We start from the raw sequence: 16,820 nt of genomic DNA on the forward strand, positions 1-16,820 counted from the left end.
TTGGTAATCCCCCTTATGTATGCTGATGATGAATGTATTTTCTTTTTGGGGATTTTTTCTTTCTTTTTGGGTCGACTTGCCTCGGTGGGAGATGGCCAATTTGTATAAAAAAAAAAAAAAACTTTCTTTTAACACACTGTCTGTTTCCCACCAAAGTTGAGTGATCCAAGAAAGGAAACATTCACCATCATTCAATACTTGTCATACCAGAAGTTCGCAAATATCACAATTCAAATGATTCTCCAAACTGTAACATTCCTCCCCTGCCTTCAGAGTGCATGCACCATATTATAATTCCAAAAGTAATGCTCCCAAACAGAATGAAATTTTATAGAGAAAACAGCCCAATGACAGTGATACAAAAGGAAGGATATTTTCAGAAAAATCATATACTTTCCTAATTTAAATAATTTTCTACACTTATGGATGAATAGCTTGCATAACCTCTATTGTAACATTTGATACAAACTGGTATTTACATCACAAATTTGTTGACATATAGTACTGTACATTGTAACATTTGATACAAACTGGTATTTACATCACAAATTTGTTGACATATAGTACTGTACATTGTAACATTTGATACAAAGCAGAAGTTTCATCATGAAGCTGTTGAAGTATATTATAAAAGTTCAGGCAAACCAGAATTTTGATCATGAATTTAAACACAGTAGATTATACAAGTTCACACAAACCTGTATTTTCATCATGAAGCTGTTGAACTTTAGATGACAACTGTTCTTTGTCACTTCTGACTTCTTCAATTTCTCTCTGTATGTCTCTTAAGAGATCCCTTAGCCGAGTGATCTCGGCATCCTGATCTCGTATAATGTCTTTATATTTAGTGACTTCTGCTGGGCACACCTCTGCAGTATTACCAACCATCAGTTGGGGAGTTACTGCCCGTACACACGATACTGAAATATGTACATAAAATAGTTGTGTGACATTCCTAAATTGCTACCCTTAATGGCACACTTATGGTTACCCACTAAGGGAGTTACCATTAAAAGTGTAGAAATAAAAATAAAAAGAATATCAGAGAAAAATTAAGCTGTAATCCGTTCCAGAAGGTCAGCCGATAACCAAAATCACCATGCTTCAGACGAGCAGGTAGTTGTTGATAATTTGGTGGGCGGTCAATTGCAGGTGCATTTCCTTGGTACTTGAATACTATTTGTCTGGTGACAGACAAACAGAATTCGGCAGTTTGATGTACCACTTATAACTCTTGCGAACACAATCAGTTGCATGTCAATTTGTCCACTGAACGCATGTTGAAGGTGTAATCAATCACAGCTGCAGGTTTTAGAATGGGTTCATTTCTCTCTCTATGCTGCCTGCCACTGTCTGCCATTTCATTAGGGTGAATTGATGACAACAGTGTGACATCTCGTTTGTCAACCGAAATGCCATGATGTCAGTGTACACAATAATATCCAATACCAGACCACTGTAACAATCACAAAGCACAAACAACTTTATACCAAAGCGTTTCCTCTTGCTTGGTATGTACTGCTTGAAAGAGAGTCTTCCTTTGAACAGAATCAAAGAAGATAGGGAGGAGGAAAGATGGAGGAGTTAGTGTTTGGAAGGGGAATCCCCCTTCATAAAGACTTTAGGTAGCAAAGCCTTCTCTGGGGTTACTTTCCTTCTTTGTCTTTTATTGCCACTAGGACCAGCTTGAGAGTTACTGGACAGGGGTCCAGTGACTCTGTTTCTGGCGTCTCTAAGATTTCCCTGAAGTGGGACAGGGTTTTGTCACTAAACATGTTGCAGATATGGCTTGTTTCAGCTTTGTCAGGGTGGTGTTTCTCTACAAAAGCTTGCACCCTAGTCCACATTGCACACACCTCTTTTAATCTCTGAAGAAGGCACCTCCTTCACTCCCTCCTCCTCCTCCTCTGAAGCAAGTTCCTCAGCTGCAGTCTGTTGCTGTTCGAGATGAAGCTCTTGCAGCTCTTCAGTCGTTAGCTCTTCCCTGTGGTCCTCCACCAACTCTTCCACATCCTCACCACTCACCTCGAACCCCAGGGACTTCCCCAGTGCCACAATAGAGTCCACAAGGTTGGCAGGGTCAGGGTCAGCCTCAAACCCTTCAAAATCCCTCTCTTGGACACAATCTGGCCACAGTTTTCTCCAAGCAGAGTTCAAAGTCCTGGAAGCCACTCCCTCTTTGGAGCCATCTTTACTTATTTCACAGTTGCACTGCAAGAAAAACCATTAAAAACAATGGTAAACAAGTGAAATGTTTGGATGTTTGAGCAGAAGCTTCCTCAGCCACCGAGAGACAAAGCCAAACTGAAGCACAAGCTGCCCCAGCCGGCGGATGGACGCATCCAAAACGGCCGATAACCGAGTGAACAGCCAATAACCGGGCGCCAAAAAACCCGCTGATAACCGAGTTGGCCGATAACCAAATCAGCCAATAACCGGGGGTCCACTGTACTTAATAGAGGATTTAATAAATTTTGAGAAAATTAGACAGGACAAAATTTAAGACCTGTCTAGGTGTCAATAAACAATATGAAAGTGGAATAGTGGCCATTGGAATGCACAACCAACAGTGAGTGGCAAGACTTACCTTTGCACAACCAAGAATATAAGGAAGCATGGACATTTTTACTTGGCTATCAGAGTTAACATTGGGTGCTTGATTAAGAAACTATTTGTGGCAACACTGGAAGCCTAACAGGCTTCAGTGTATTCAGGTCTGAGTATCTTTAAGGTGTGTGATGCAGTTTTAACACACAGGCTTCATACATGCACATGCCTGATAGTGCCCACAAGGCTATGATGGAGTGAATCTGGAGAGTGGCAAGTTAAGATGCAGGATCAGGATCAAAGAATTGATCCTTGCAACTACAGCTCCAAGTTCTGCCATACACAGTACAGTTCCTTTCTCCTACAATATTACTGATGCAACAAATGCCATGTCATTTGTAACTGTTATGGGCAATAGAGAAACCTGCCAGCATCATTTGATGCTGTGGTGGCAACTGCCATAAAAGTGCTAAATGTAAGGTAATTTTCTATTGCATTAATTATGGGTTATGGGAACAGTCACACAGCCTCTAACAAACTTTGTATGTGATATTATTTTTTGTAAGCAAGCAATTCCACATGATAACTCAATCAGTACTTTTTTTTTTTTGACATATTGGCCATCTCTCACCGAGGCAGGATGACCCAAAAAAGAAACACTTTCACCATCATTCACAAACAATCACTGTCTTTGCAGAGGCACTCAGATACAACAGTTTTGAAATACAGCCTCTCCTCACTGAGCGATGGAGTTCTGTTCCTAAGGCCACGTCATTAAATGAATTCATTGCTCAGTAAGAAGCATACTATAATGGTAGAGTGTTTGTGTCAACCATCTTTGATATTGTTTTAATGTCACCTTTGCACTATTTATAACATTTCTGGTATATTTTTAAATGCTTATACAGTAGTGTACTGTATATTGAAATAAACAGAATAGAGGATATCAGCTCTAATATACATTATTTAGGTATGAATGCTGGTCAGAGCCCATTGTAAGTTCGAGGCGTCAGTAAACGAGTACATCGCTAAGTGAGGAGAGGCTGTATATATATATATATATATATACATTTTAACGCTTCAGGTTCAAACTTATGAACTCCGACAAGGAAGATGCAAGTATGTGTGTGTACCCAACAATACTGCTGGGCTTAGATGTCATCCCTCCAAACAGCCAGTATCCCAAACCCCCTCCAGTAAAGTACAGGCACTGTACTTCCCACCTCCATATGTACGAGCAGTAAATAAATAGTGTCTCTTTTCTTTTACTGGGTCACTCTGCCTCGGTGAGAGATGGTCACCCTGCCTCGGTGAGAGATGGTCACCGTGCCTCGGTGAGAGATGGTCACCGTGCCTCGGTGAGAGATGGTCACCGTGCCTCGGTGAGAGATGGCCGACGTCTTGAGAAAAAAAATCTCTTATACACATTTTTTACAAAACTTCTTTATTATCATAATCAACTTAAGTGCTAAACTCACAAGCTTCGTACAACACTACAAAACTTCAATGCCTTTAACAAATGACAAAACTTCCCTGGTCACTTTATCATATACTCATCATATTCAAACTCCATATATATATGTACACCCAACATTTCTTCTTACATGCCTCTCCTGTTAGCTATCAATATGAGTATCTGATCCACACAACTTATTTCATGACATCCACCTTGAGCATCACTGACCAGATCCTCATTTATTTTCTGTACTCTTTTAATGATTAACTTGCCTGCCACACTGCCAAACACATTTAGTAATCTAATGCTTCTGTAGCATGTTTACTTTTATATAATATTACAATTGCAACTTTTTCCTAATGATCTGGCTCAGTACCACTTTCTAAAACCTTGTGGCAAATCTTCAAACCCCTGTACTTATGACTCACAGAATCGAAATAACACAATTGCAAGCAAACCAGGGAACAGGTGGGGTTTGAACCCATGGCAAGTTTAAGGACTCACTTGCCATGAGTTCAAACTCTCACACATTGTTTTTTTTTTTTTTTCCCTGTACTTAATAACTTGTGTATATGTCTCATTCACATATGCTATTTTCCCATAATTTAATTTGCTATATATTTACTTTTCTCCCTTGCTATCTTCTCTAGCCAAAAAATTAAAACTTCATACTAGTTAATATATTTCATATCTTCCAAAATACTTTTACAATAAACTTCTATTAATACTTCATTTATCACAAAAACTCGATTCCTAGCCTTATACCGAACATTTTCATTCTCTCCTTAATCAGCCTCCTTGCTATGCTGCACTTTATATTTCTTTCCCCCCCCCCCAAAAAAAAAAATCATTCTCCAAATGAAAAAGGCCCCCAAAAATTTATAACAATAAAAACACAAGTTTTAGAGAAAACATACAGACAAGGTTAAATATACAGTGGACCCCCGCTTAACGATCACCTCCCAATGCAACCAATTATGTAAGTGTATTTATGTAAGTGCGTTTGTACGTGTATGTTTAGGGGTCTGAAATGGACTAATCTACTTCACAATATTCCTTATGGGAACAAATTCGGTCAGTACTGGCACCTGAACATACTTCTGGAATGAAAAAATATCGTTAACCGGGGGTCCACTGTATACTGTATATAAAGAGCAACTGCTTTTAATGTTATAAAGGTTTTACTTACCAGAGCAGATAATGATAATAGATATAACTCCTTTCAAGCAAGCAAGTACTACAGAGAAGTGTATTTACAATATACAGTGGACCCCTGAGTTTCGGCGGCATCGACTTTCGTGAAATCTGACTTTCGGCAAGTTTTTTCGGCAAAATTTGGCCTCGCGTTTTGTGATTAGACTCATGATTCGGCGACCGTCTGGTACCCGTCTGCCCATCACCGCGCACACAAAGCCAGTCTCCCATGCCATTCATGCTCAGTGTGCCATTGTTTACCAACATGTGACCATCACCCCGTGGGTTCATACGTAATAATCAATTGCTTTTTGTGATTGCAACTGCTAAATAAGTCACCATGGGCCCAAGGAAAGCTAGTACAAGCCCTTTGGTAAAGAAAGTGAGGAACACGATCGAATTCAAGAAGGAAATCACTGAAAAATATGAGAGTGGAGTGCGTGTTACAGAGCTTGCCAGGATGTATGGCAAACCCCACTCAACCAGTACTTCAATCGTGGCGAAAGGAAAGGAAATAAAGTGTGCTGTTGCTGCAAAGATTAAGGACATTTGTGCAAAGTGGACTGAAGTGCAAACATTTATGGATGAACTTCACCCTAACAAAGCTGTTGCAGGCCGTACAATGACAGTGTTGTGTCCCACTTCAGACAAATCTTAAAGAAACGCCAGAAACAGAGCTCTCTGGACAGATATTTTGTGCGACAGGGTTCCAGTGACTCAAGTTGTTCCCAGTGCCAGTGTCTTTAAAAAACAAAGAAGGGAAGTAACCCCAGATAAGGACTTCATACCTGAAGTCCTAATGGAAGGAGATTCTCCTTCCAAACAATAGTGTACACCTTCCTCCTATCCCCTCCTCCTGTCTTCCATCCACCCAGAAGTCTTCAGTAAACGTAAGTGTAATGTTATTATTATTTTTTATATGCATGTACTTGATTTCTCACTGTTTTCAGTATGTAAATCTTTACTTAATTTGAAAAAAATATTTAATTTTAATATTTTTGGGTGTCTGGAACGGATTAATTTTATTTCCATTATTTCTTATAGGGAAAATGGTTTCGCCATTCGGCAATTTCGACTTTCGGCAGGCTCTCTGGAATGGATTAATCGCGAAACTCGGGGGTCCACTGTAATGTATATAAATTATGATCTGGCCCAACTATGCAGGGAGAGTTGAGATTAAAGATGGCTGAAAAGAATACACTTGAAAAAGTCAAACCTTCTAAACTCTTGAAAAGCCTGCAGAATTCATGATCAAACACGAGATCTGAAGGTTGTTTGGCTGCCAGCTGAGGTGATTTTGCAGCCTTTGAGTATACTTCTGTTCTTGATATATTACTCAATTTATCACCAAAGTTTTCTGCCCCAATACGATCACTCACAAGCTGCTTGAGACTCTCTCTTGAGAAGTTGCTACCACTGCCGTCATTAAACTGGACACACAGACCAAGCAGGAATGCACAAAGACCCTGACAAACCATCTCAAGTTCATCATGCTCATTAGCACTCACCTGAAAAAATACATAAAATCACATGCAAATTAAAAATGTCCATTAATAACTAACTCACAAATTGGAAATAAAAACAGTCCTGGAGTCCAGAACATTGCCTATTTATTTTTCTCCAATTTATGAGTTAGATGTGAATTGTTTCAGCCATAATCTTGTGACTTACTTTAAAGCTGGCTATGATACATTAGCTAAATCACATTGATACACATATAATTATATAATAAGAATTCTATCACTACCTTGGTGGGAGACAGCCAGTGTGGTAAAAAATTCAGATGAGTGCAAGACAGAAACCTGTATTTGTTTTACATGATGGTAGGAGTGCTGATGTCTTTTTTTCTATCTAAAACACACAAGACAACATGTATAACTTGCTACTTTTACTTATAATTAGGTTACACTACACATGTATGTACACATTTGTGTATACACACTCACTCGAGTTTTTTTTTTAATAGTTCTTCTTTCGACAAACTGGCCGTAACCCACCAAGGCAGGGTGGCCCAAAAAGAAAAACGAAAATTTCTCTTTTTAAATTTAGTAATTTATACAGGAGAAATGGTTACTAACCCCTTGCTCCCGGCATTTTAGTCACCTCTTACAACACGCATGGCTTACGGAGGAAGAATTCTGTTCCACTTCCCCATGGAGATAAGAGGAAATAAACAAGAACTAGAAAGAAAACAGAAGAAAACCCAGAGGAGTGTGTATATTTATGCTTGTACATGTATGTGTAATGTGACCTAAGTGCAAGTAGAAGTAGCAAGACGTACCTGAAATCTTGCATGTTTATGAGACAGAAAAAAGGACACCAGCAATTCTATCATCATGTAAAACAATTACAGGCTTTCGTTTTACACTCATTTGGCAGGACGGTAGTACCTCCCTGGGTGGTTGCTGTCTACCAACCTACTACCTATATTAATAGTTCTTGTTCTTATTATTTTCCTTTCATATTCATGAAGAAGTGGAATGAGAATTTTTCCTCCATAAGCCATGCATGTATGTCATAAAAGTCAACTAAAATGCCAGGAGGAATGTGCTAGCAACCCCTTTTCCTGTACGGCTTACTAAAAATAAAAAGAAGAAAACCTTTAAGAAGGGGGCAAAAGAGGTTTTGTGTACAAGGAGCCTGGACATGCAGCAGGCATGTGTGAGCATTTACGATAGGAGTGAATGGAGACAAATGGTTTTAGGGACCTGACGAGCTGTTGGAGTGTGACCAGGGTAATATTTTGTGAAGGGATTCAGGGAAACCGGTTAGCCGGACTTGAGTCCTGCAAATGGGAAGTACAATACCTGCACTTTAAAGGAGGGGTCTGGGATATTGGCAGTTTGGAGGGACATCTAAACTGTCGTATCTGAGCACCTCTGCAAAGACAGTGATTATGTATGAGTGATGATGAAAGTGTTAAATGATGATGAAAGTTTTTTTTTCTTTCTTTTTGGGTCACCCTGCCTTGGTGGGAAATGGCTGGCATGTTAAAAAATAATAATAATAATAATAATAATAATAATAATGCAAAGTGGAACTAATCACAGTTGATTTTTTGCCAATAACACTTTACTTTCAGGAGATTCTGAATAGAAGTTGAAAAGGTTGGTGGACTTATTTTGGAGGGTATGCACAAGAAGGACATTAAAACTGAATGTAGGAAAGAGAAAGGTTATAAGAGTAACAAAGTAATGCAAGACTACATATCAGATTGGAGGAGGGAGCATGGAGGAAGTAAATGTGTTCAGATCTGTCAGCAGATGGGTCTATGAAAAACAAGGTGAACCACAGAATTGACGAGGGGAAGAAGGCGAGTGGTGCACTGAAGCATTTGTGAAGACAGAAAAACATCCATGGAGGCAGAAAGAGGAATGTATGAGAGTATACTGGTACCAATGCTCTTATATGGGTGTGAAGCAAGGGTTGTGTATGTTGCAACTAAGAGGAGATTGGAAGAAGTCTGAGGGCAATGTGGTGTGAATATTATGCAGAGAATTTGCAGCTTGGAGATTAGGAGATGCAGGGCTAAAGAGGGGTTGAGGTGGTTCAGACATTTAGAGAAGATGGAATGAAATAGGATGACTTGGAGGGCACATAAATCTGTAGTGGAGGGAAGGCAAGATAGGGGTCATCCTAGGAAAGGTTGGAGGGAGGGGGTAAAGGTTTTGTATGTGAGGGGCTTAGACATCCAGAAAGCATGTGTGAGCATGTTAGATACTAATGAGTGAGCCAAGTGGCTTTTATGACTTGATGTGCTGTTAGTGTGTGAACAAGGTACCATTTATAAAGAATTCAGGGAAACTGGTTAGCCAAACTTGAGTCCTGGAGGTGGGAAGTACAGTGCTTACACTCTGAAGGAGCGGTGTGGATTTTTGCAGGTTTGAACTGTGGTACTGGCACACCTCTGGCAGGAGAGTGATGGAGTGAGTGATGGTCAACATATTTCTTCTTTTTCTGGGTCACTCTGCCTCAGTGGGAGATGGCCAATGTGTTTAAAAAGAAAATTATGTGTTTCCTTTATTGTGTTACCCTACCTTGGTTGTCAGAAGTGTACAAACATTACAATTCAAATATCTCCTTAAACTTCCATATCCCCAACCCTTCTTCAGAGTGAGCACTGTACATCCTACCTCCAGAACTCAAGTACAGTTAATCAATTTCCTTGAATCTCTTCATAAATTTTATCTTGCTCAAACTCCAACTGCTTGTCAGACAATTAAGACTAGTGTTTTTTATTGCAGCTGGAGTGTGAGCAAGGTAACAAAATTTATGACAGGATTAAGGGAAACCGATTAGCTAAACTAGATTGTTCTGAAAGTCTGCAAATCTGGCAGAAATGTCTAGTACAGACTGTATGTTAGGGATTGGCAGAGAGCATGCATAGTTCCTTTTTATAAAGGCAAAGGGGACAAAAGAGAGTGCAAAAATTATAGGGGGATAAGTCTGCTGAGTATACCTGGTAAAGTGTATGGTAGAGTTATTATTGAAAGAATTAAGAGTAAGATGGAGAATAGGATAGCAGATGAACAAGGAGGCTTTAGGAAAGGTAGGGGATGTATGGACCAGGTGTTTACAGTGAAACATATAAAGGAACAGTATTTAGATAAGGCTAAAGAGGTCTTTGTGGCATTTATGGATTTGGAAAAGGCATATGACAGGGCGGATAGGGGGGCAATGTGGCAGGTGTATGGTGTAGGAGGTAGGTTACTGAAAGCAGTGAAGAGTTTTTACGAGGATAGTGAGGCTCAAGTTAGAGTATGTAGGAAAGAGGGAAATTATTTCCCAGTAAAAGTAGGCCTTAGACAAGGATGTGTGATGTCACCGTGGTTGTTTAATATATTTATAGATGGGGTTGTAAGAGAAGTAAATGCGAGGGTCTTGGCAAGAGGCGTGGAGTTAAAAGATAAAGAATCACACATAAAGTGGGAGTTGTCACAGTTGCTCTTTACTGATGACACTGTGCTCTTAGGAGATTCTGAAGAGAAGTTGCAGAGATTGGTGGATGAATTTGGTAGGGTGTGCAAAAGAAGAAAATTAAAAGTGAATACAGGAAAGAGTAAGGTAATGAGGATAACAAAAAGATTAGGTGATGAAAGATTGGATATCAGATTTGAGGGAGAGAGTATGGAGGAGGTGAATGTATTCAGATATTTGGGAGTGGACGTGTCAGCGGATGGGTCTATGAAAGATGAGGTGAATCATAGAATTGATGAGGGGAAAAGGGTGAGCGGTGCACTTAGGAGTCTGTGGAGACAAAGAACTTTGTCCTTGGAGGCAAAGAGGGGAATGTATGAGAGTATAGTTTTACCAACGCTCTTATATGGGTGTGAAGCATGGGTGATGAATGTTGCAGCGAGGAGAAGGCTGGAGGCAGTGGAGATGCCATGTCTGAGGGCAATGTGTGGTGTGAATATAATGCAGAGAATTCGTAGTTTGGAAGTTAGGAGGAGGTGCGGGATTACCAAAACTGTTGTCCAGAGGGCTGAGGAAGGGTTGTTGAGGTGGTTCGGACATGTAGAGAGAATGGAGTGAAACAGAGTGACTTCAAGAGTGTATCAGCCTGTAGTGGAAGGAAGGCGGGGTAGGGGTCGGCCTAGGAAAGGTTGGAGGGAGGGGGTAAAGGAGGTTTTGTGTGCGAGGGGCTTGGACTTCCAGCAGGCATGCGTGAGCATGTTTGATAGGAGTGAATGGAGACAAATGGTTTTTAATACTTGACGTGCTGTTGGAGTGTGAGCAAGGTAACATTTATGAAGGGGTTCAGGGAAACTGGCAGGCCAGACTTGAATCCTGGAGATGGGAAGTACAGTGCCTGCACTCTGAAGGAGGGGTGTTAATGTTGCAGTTTAAAAACTGTAGTGAAAAGCACCCTTCTGGCAAGACAGTGATGGAGTGAATGATGGTGAAAGTTTTTCTTTTTCGGGCCACCCTGCCTTGGTGGGAATCGGCCAGTGTGATAATAATAATAATAAGTTTGATAGTCAGATACTGATGTTCTGGGAAGAAAGGGCCTCATTTTCATAAAGAGGAAAGAAAAAATTTCAAGGTTACCATTATAATAAAGCAGCAATATCAGACAAGTATAAAGTTATGCACATTGTATAAAATGTAGTTAACTTACATGAGTAGTAAGATATGGAACAGCAGTGGGTATTGCAAGGAAGGTCTGCACAGCAAGAGGGCAGTGAGCTAACCAAGTAGAAAGAAGCATAAGTATGCCAAAGCGAGTAAGCACTTTTGATCGGGCCTGAAGAATGGAAGTACACTGCTGCAGCAGTGACACAGCTGCACTCCCCACACTTGTGGCTAACTGCACTCGCAACATGTTTTCCTGAAATGAAAATTCAGCAATGAACAAGTTTGAAATACAATTCAATAACTTTCTCAGGGAGGCTGAAAGTGACAGTATGAATTCAATATTCTGAGTGCCGTATTTAAAACTAAGTACAGAAGCTTCCTGTAATGAATGCCATATTGACAACTAATAATAATCAAAGGCCATTATAAAATAACTCCTACTCTCTCAAAAAATATAAATCTGCATTTAAGCACATTCGCTTAGCAGAATGTCAATGCACTTACAAAATATTTAACTGAAAAATCTAAAGCATAACCTAATCATAATATAATGCAGAGTGGAAGAACTGCCAATATGGTTTGGTAATGTAGAAAGAGTAATAAGAGGAGAGGCTGATACAGCAGTAAATGAGAGAGATGTTTGAAAAACATTATAGAGGAGACTGCAGTAGGCCTACTGTCCCACATCAGGCAGGTCCTACTCACACACAGCTACTCCCACTTACATACTTGCTAAATCTAGCTTTAAAGATACCCAAAGTTTTTGCTTCAGTGACGGTACTTGGTAACCTATGTCACTCATCCATAACTCTATTGCCAAGCCTGTGCCTTTCTATATCCCTTTTAAATATAAATGTATCCAACTTTAATTTGTTACTGCAAGTATTATTCTTCTCCTCTGTACGCCATGCATGCCGTCTGAGGCGGCTAAAATGCCGGGAGTAAGGGGATAGTAACCCCTTCTCTTGCATAAATTACTAAATTTAAAATGAAAACTTTCGTTTTTATCTTGAGGTCACCCTGCCTTGGTGGGATATGGCAGGATTGTTCAAAAAGAAAAGTATTATTCTGGTCAGATATTTTCAGTACTATTTTTTTTTTAACTTAGTGGCCTTCTCCCACCAAGGCAATATGACCCCAAAGAAAAAAAAAAGAACATTCATCAGCATTCATTTAGGCACCATCTTTCTAGAATTGTGCTGACATCATAATCAGATTATCCTCTGACTAACATCTTCACCCTTCCTTCAGAGTGAAGGTACTGCTCTACTTATCTCCAGAACTCAAATTCAGTTTCTCTGAATCCCTTCATAAAAGTTACCTTGTTCACATTCCAATAGCCTGTCCATTAACAACCATCTGTCTCCTCCATTCACTCCTATCAATCATACTCATACATGTCTGCTGGATGCTCAAGCCCCTAAAACTCCAAGCCTCTTAAGCCCTCCCTCCAACTATTTCTGGGATGACTCCCTTCCTCTCCTACCTTCCATCCCAGATTTATGCACTCTCTTTGTTAACCTATTCTTCTCCAGTCTCTCTCCATGCATGTCCAAACCAACTCAACAAACTCCTCAGCCCTATGAATTATATCCTCAGTGACTCCATACCACTTTCTGATCTCTATTCTGCAAATTCTCTGCAAGATATTCACACCACACACTGCTCTCAAATATGACATCTCAACTGTCTCCAGCCACCTCTTCGCTGCAGCATTCAAAACCCATGCTACATACCCACATAAAAATGTTGGTGCCACTATATTCTGGTACACTACCATTTTTTTTTCATCTCCACAGATAAATTTTCTTCCCACAGATACATCACCACACCACCCACCTTTTCCCTGATCTATTTTAAGGTTCACCTCATCTTTCATAGACCCCATCTCTTAATATCTTCAAATATGTATCTAAATGCACCCACTTCCTCCATACTCCTTTCCTCTAATCTGATATTCAATTTATCACTACCTAGATTTTTTTTTTTTTACCCTCATCACCTTGCCCTTTTATGTACTTTTCTAAATTTGTCTACCAACCTTTGTAACTTGTCTTCAGATTCTGTAAAAGAACCATCTCAACAGCAGAAAGCAACTAAGATAATTCCCACTTAATGTCAGATCTAACAATTGTCAATTCAAAACCCCTTCCCAACATACTAGCTTTCACTTCCTTTACAATCCTCTATCTATAAATATGTTACACAACCAAGGTAACATCTTGGATCCTTGTGCAAGTCCTACATTCACTGGGAAGTCCCCCACTCCCTCCCATATATTCTAACTTGCACTTCACTCTGCATAAACTCTCTCAACTGCTTTTCAATTCAATTCAATTCAAAGTTTATTCTCTATAAGGATTACAATGCTGAGTTTACAGAATTTGGTTATTGTGTGGTTTACATGTAGTAAAATAATAATTACAGAGTGTACCACTAGAACACCTAGCATGGCTAGGCATTTCGGGCAGACTTAGTTTATTTCTTAATTTTAAAATATTACAAATTATGAGGTAAGTTGGTATTATGGCTAAGTGACTAAATACTAGTTTGTGAGTTTAGCAATGTGAATGCTTTTGTTTTGGCACAGTACATAGTTTCAGTATTGGAGTATCACAGGATTCATTATTTTAAGATTGAGATTAATATTTCTGTTTATGGTCAAATGGGTGAGTGAGTGTAAGTGTGAACCACCAGGTGGTATTCGTGTAGTTAGTTGATGGGGTGTATCAGGGAGATAAGATGTTTTCTAATGGTAGTTTTGAAGGTGATGAATGTGTCTGCAGTTCTAGAGTTCTCAGGTAGGGTGTTCCAGATTTTAGGGCCTTTGACAAACATTGAATTTTTGTAAAGGTTTAGTCGGACACGGGGAATATCAGAGATGTTTGTGTCTGGTGTTATGCCTGTGGGTTCTGTCACATATTTATGCAACATCTGCCACATTGCTACCCTATCATATGCTTTTTCTAAAACCACAAATGCAACAAATAGCTCTAACATTATCTAAATACTGCTCACTTACATGCTTCAATGTAAACACATGGTCTACACATCTACCTTTCCTAAATCTTTTCTGCCCATCTGCAATCATACTTTCTGTTTTACCCCTAATTCTTTTAAAAACAATTCTACCATAAACTTTACCTGGAATATTCAGTAGGTTTATCCCCCCTATTATTCTTACATTCTCTCTTGTCCCCTTTCCCTTATACAGCACAACTATGTATACTTTCTGCCAATCGGCAGCGGCAGCAGCGACCTCCAAGCTCCGTACTTTTCTCCAACTATCAGAGCCACCAATGCTCCTATGATGACCTAGTTACAAGCAAAACTGCACTACCCAACGTAGCACCCAGAATGACCAAAGATTACCAACAGTGAAACCTACAAATCGAAAATATTAGAGATCAAAGGAAGACTGCCCACAAACCGAAAGCAACACCCCGCTGCCAGCCGAACAACGTAACCCCAAGCTTTGTATAACTACTTTTTCTTAACTACAACAAATCCTGTAGTATTATGAGGCGCAATCTAAGAGGAAACAGCACCAAGGCCAGCAAGAAAACACCGAAAAATCAACTATTCAACAAGTGTAGCCAGGAGGACACCGGCCCAGCAACCACCCCTCTCACCACCACTCAAGGCGACACCACAACAATAACAACAAACATGGCTGCCACCAGCCCATCCTCCCCTCTCTTCCCCGGATTCAACCTACCAAGTAGTCTCTCAGGTATAACCAACGATCCAGATACCCTAAAGACATGCATCTCCACCTTAGTTATTGAAAATATGAATCTTCGAGAGACACTAACAAAACAAGACACCAGGATGACACAACTCGAGAACAAAATCCTCAGTCTTGAACAAAAGTTATCAACACCAGGAATGACTGTGACAAGACCATCCAAGCAGTCATAGATAGCCATACCCAACAAATAAAATCTCTTAATACAAAGGTTGAAGAAGCAGTAAAAGAATGGAAGAACAACTTAGATAACCAGTTCAGTGACTACTTTGCTCTCCAAGAAGATAAAATTGAGCAAGATAAACTATCGGACGCAGTAATAGTTAACAGTCCACTTTTTCCCAGTGATATGAACCAAACAAACAGTAAAGAAATTACTCTGCAGATCATAAAGGACCAAACAAGTGTTATTGTACCAGAGTCAGAAATAAAAGAAGCCAGGTTACTAGGATCCCATGGTAGAAAAAGTGTTATGCTTAGATTCCACTTACATGACAGGAAAAAAGACTTAATAATTGCATCTATTAAAGTAAAGAAAGAGGTATACATAAACGAGTGTCTTACCAAAAAACGTCAGAACCTCCTGTATAGAGTCAGTAAACTTAAGCGGGAGAATAATGACACAATACACCAATGCTTCACACGGGATGGGAAAATTCTAGTTAGGAAAACAAATGTAGGTCAACTGTACACAATCACGAACGAGAATGATCTATCACGATTTCTCAGGGATACTGATCTTACAGAGAATAACTAAATGTCCAACCTAAAAGCCTACGTAATGTAGTGTATGTTTTGCTCCATTATTGTTCAAATCTCGTAGTACAATCTCTTAGTAATTAAATAATCAACTACCTCATTTTGTGATTTTACTAGTAAGCATAAGTCACCTTATCTAATTTTCTTATTTACTATTGTTTGCTTAAATATTAGCTGAATCAATACTTTCTCTGTCCATATTACTACCTATTTTTTTAAATACTATCAATTGATATTACTTACTAAAATTAATAATTACCATTTTTACTATCAATACAATTTACTCTTAACATTTTTGACATCATTTAATAACCATTACTTGTCTAATTACCTTAACCAGTTTTAATACCACATTTACTATCTTAGAGTACTCTTAATTACCTTGTACTGCCATATAACCTCAAGTATAACAACCAGTGCAATTTTGAAAGAAATAAACATTACTTTTTCACTTATTTTGTAATCATTATTACTTACTAAAATTTTATTAAACACCATATTTACTACCAGTCAATTTTACTTTTGTACATTAATCATTATTTTATACTTCCCATAACATTTTGTTGCCAAATTTCCAAGTTTGTATATTCAACTCCAACCTTTATATTATCCTTTGTACCTGTGTACCTGTCTACCATCTTACTATCATATTATAACCAAGACATTGCCATTGTTATTTTTTACTTATTATTCTTTTGGTACTTTAATTTGTGAATTTTATTTTGTCAATTTAAATCTAGTTATACTCTTGATCTTGTCAACAACCTATACCAGACTCTAGTGCAATTGCAAGTACCATTTCAATTTGTATTTTTATATTATAAGTTTATATTATAAGTCCTATTCTAAGATTGTTTTCATATCTTAGTGACTATATTGTGTGTGCAATTAGTGTATATTTCAATTATATTATTGTTCAAGGCCCTTAACTATCTTTTGCTAACTAGTACCAACTACCTCATATATTTTTTTTCTACTTTTTTTTATTATTTTGCTACCTTAACTTGCATATTTTATCTTGTCAATTTAAATCTAGTT

The 16,820-nt window shown here is 38.9% G+C and overlaps 1 protein-coding gene across 4 annotated transcripts in view; it reads right to left on the reverse strand.

The window, feature by feature from the left end:
* The window catches only part of p115 (General vesicular transport factor p115), a 93,289-nt gene that overhangs the window by 26,410 nt on the left and 50,059 nt on the right, over positions 1 to 16,820 (reverse strand). For all 4 annotated transcript variants that reach the window (XM_070082343.1, XM_070082527.1, XM_070082471.1 and 1 more), the window contains 3 exons: positions 11,319 to 11,528; positions 6,414 to 6,705; positions 699 to 920 (listed from right to left, as the gene is read on the reverse strand). In XM_070082343.1, the coding sequence (XP_069938444.1) occupies positions 699 to 920; positions 6,414 to 6,705; positions 11,319 to 11,528 (724 nt within the window). The remainder of the gene's footprint in view (positions 1 to 698; positions 921 to 6,413; positions 6,706 to 11,318; positions 11,529 to 16,820) is intronic.

Source organism: Cherax quadricarinatus, chromosome 1, assembly GCF_038502225.1.
Source record: "Cherax quadricarinatus isolate ZL_2023a chromosome 1, ASM3850222v1, whole genome shotgun sequence".
In the NCBI taxonomy this organism is placed as follows: domain Eukaryota; kingdom Metazoa; phylum Arthropoda; class Malacostraca; order Decapoda; family Parastacidae; genus Cherax; species Cherax quadricarinatus.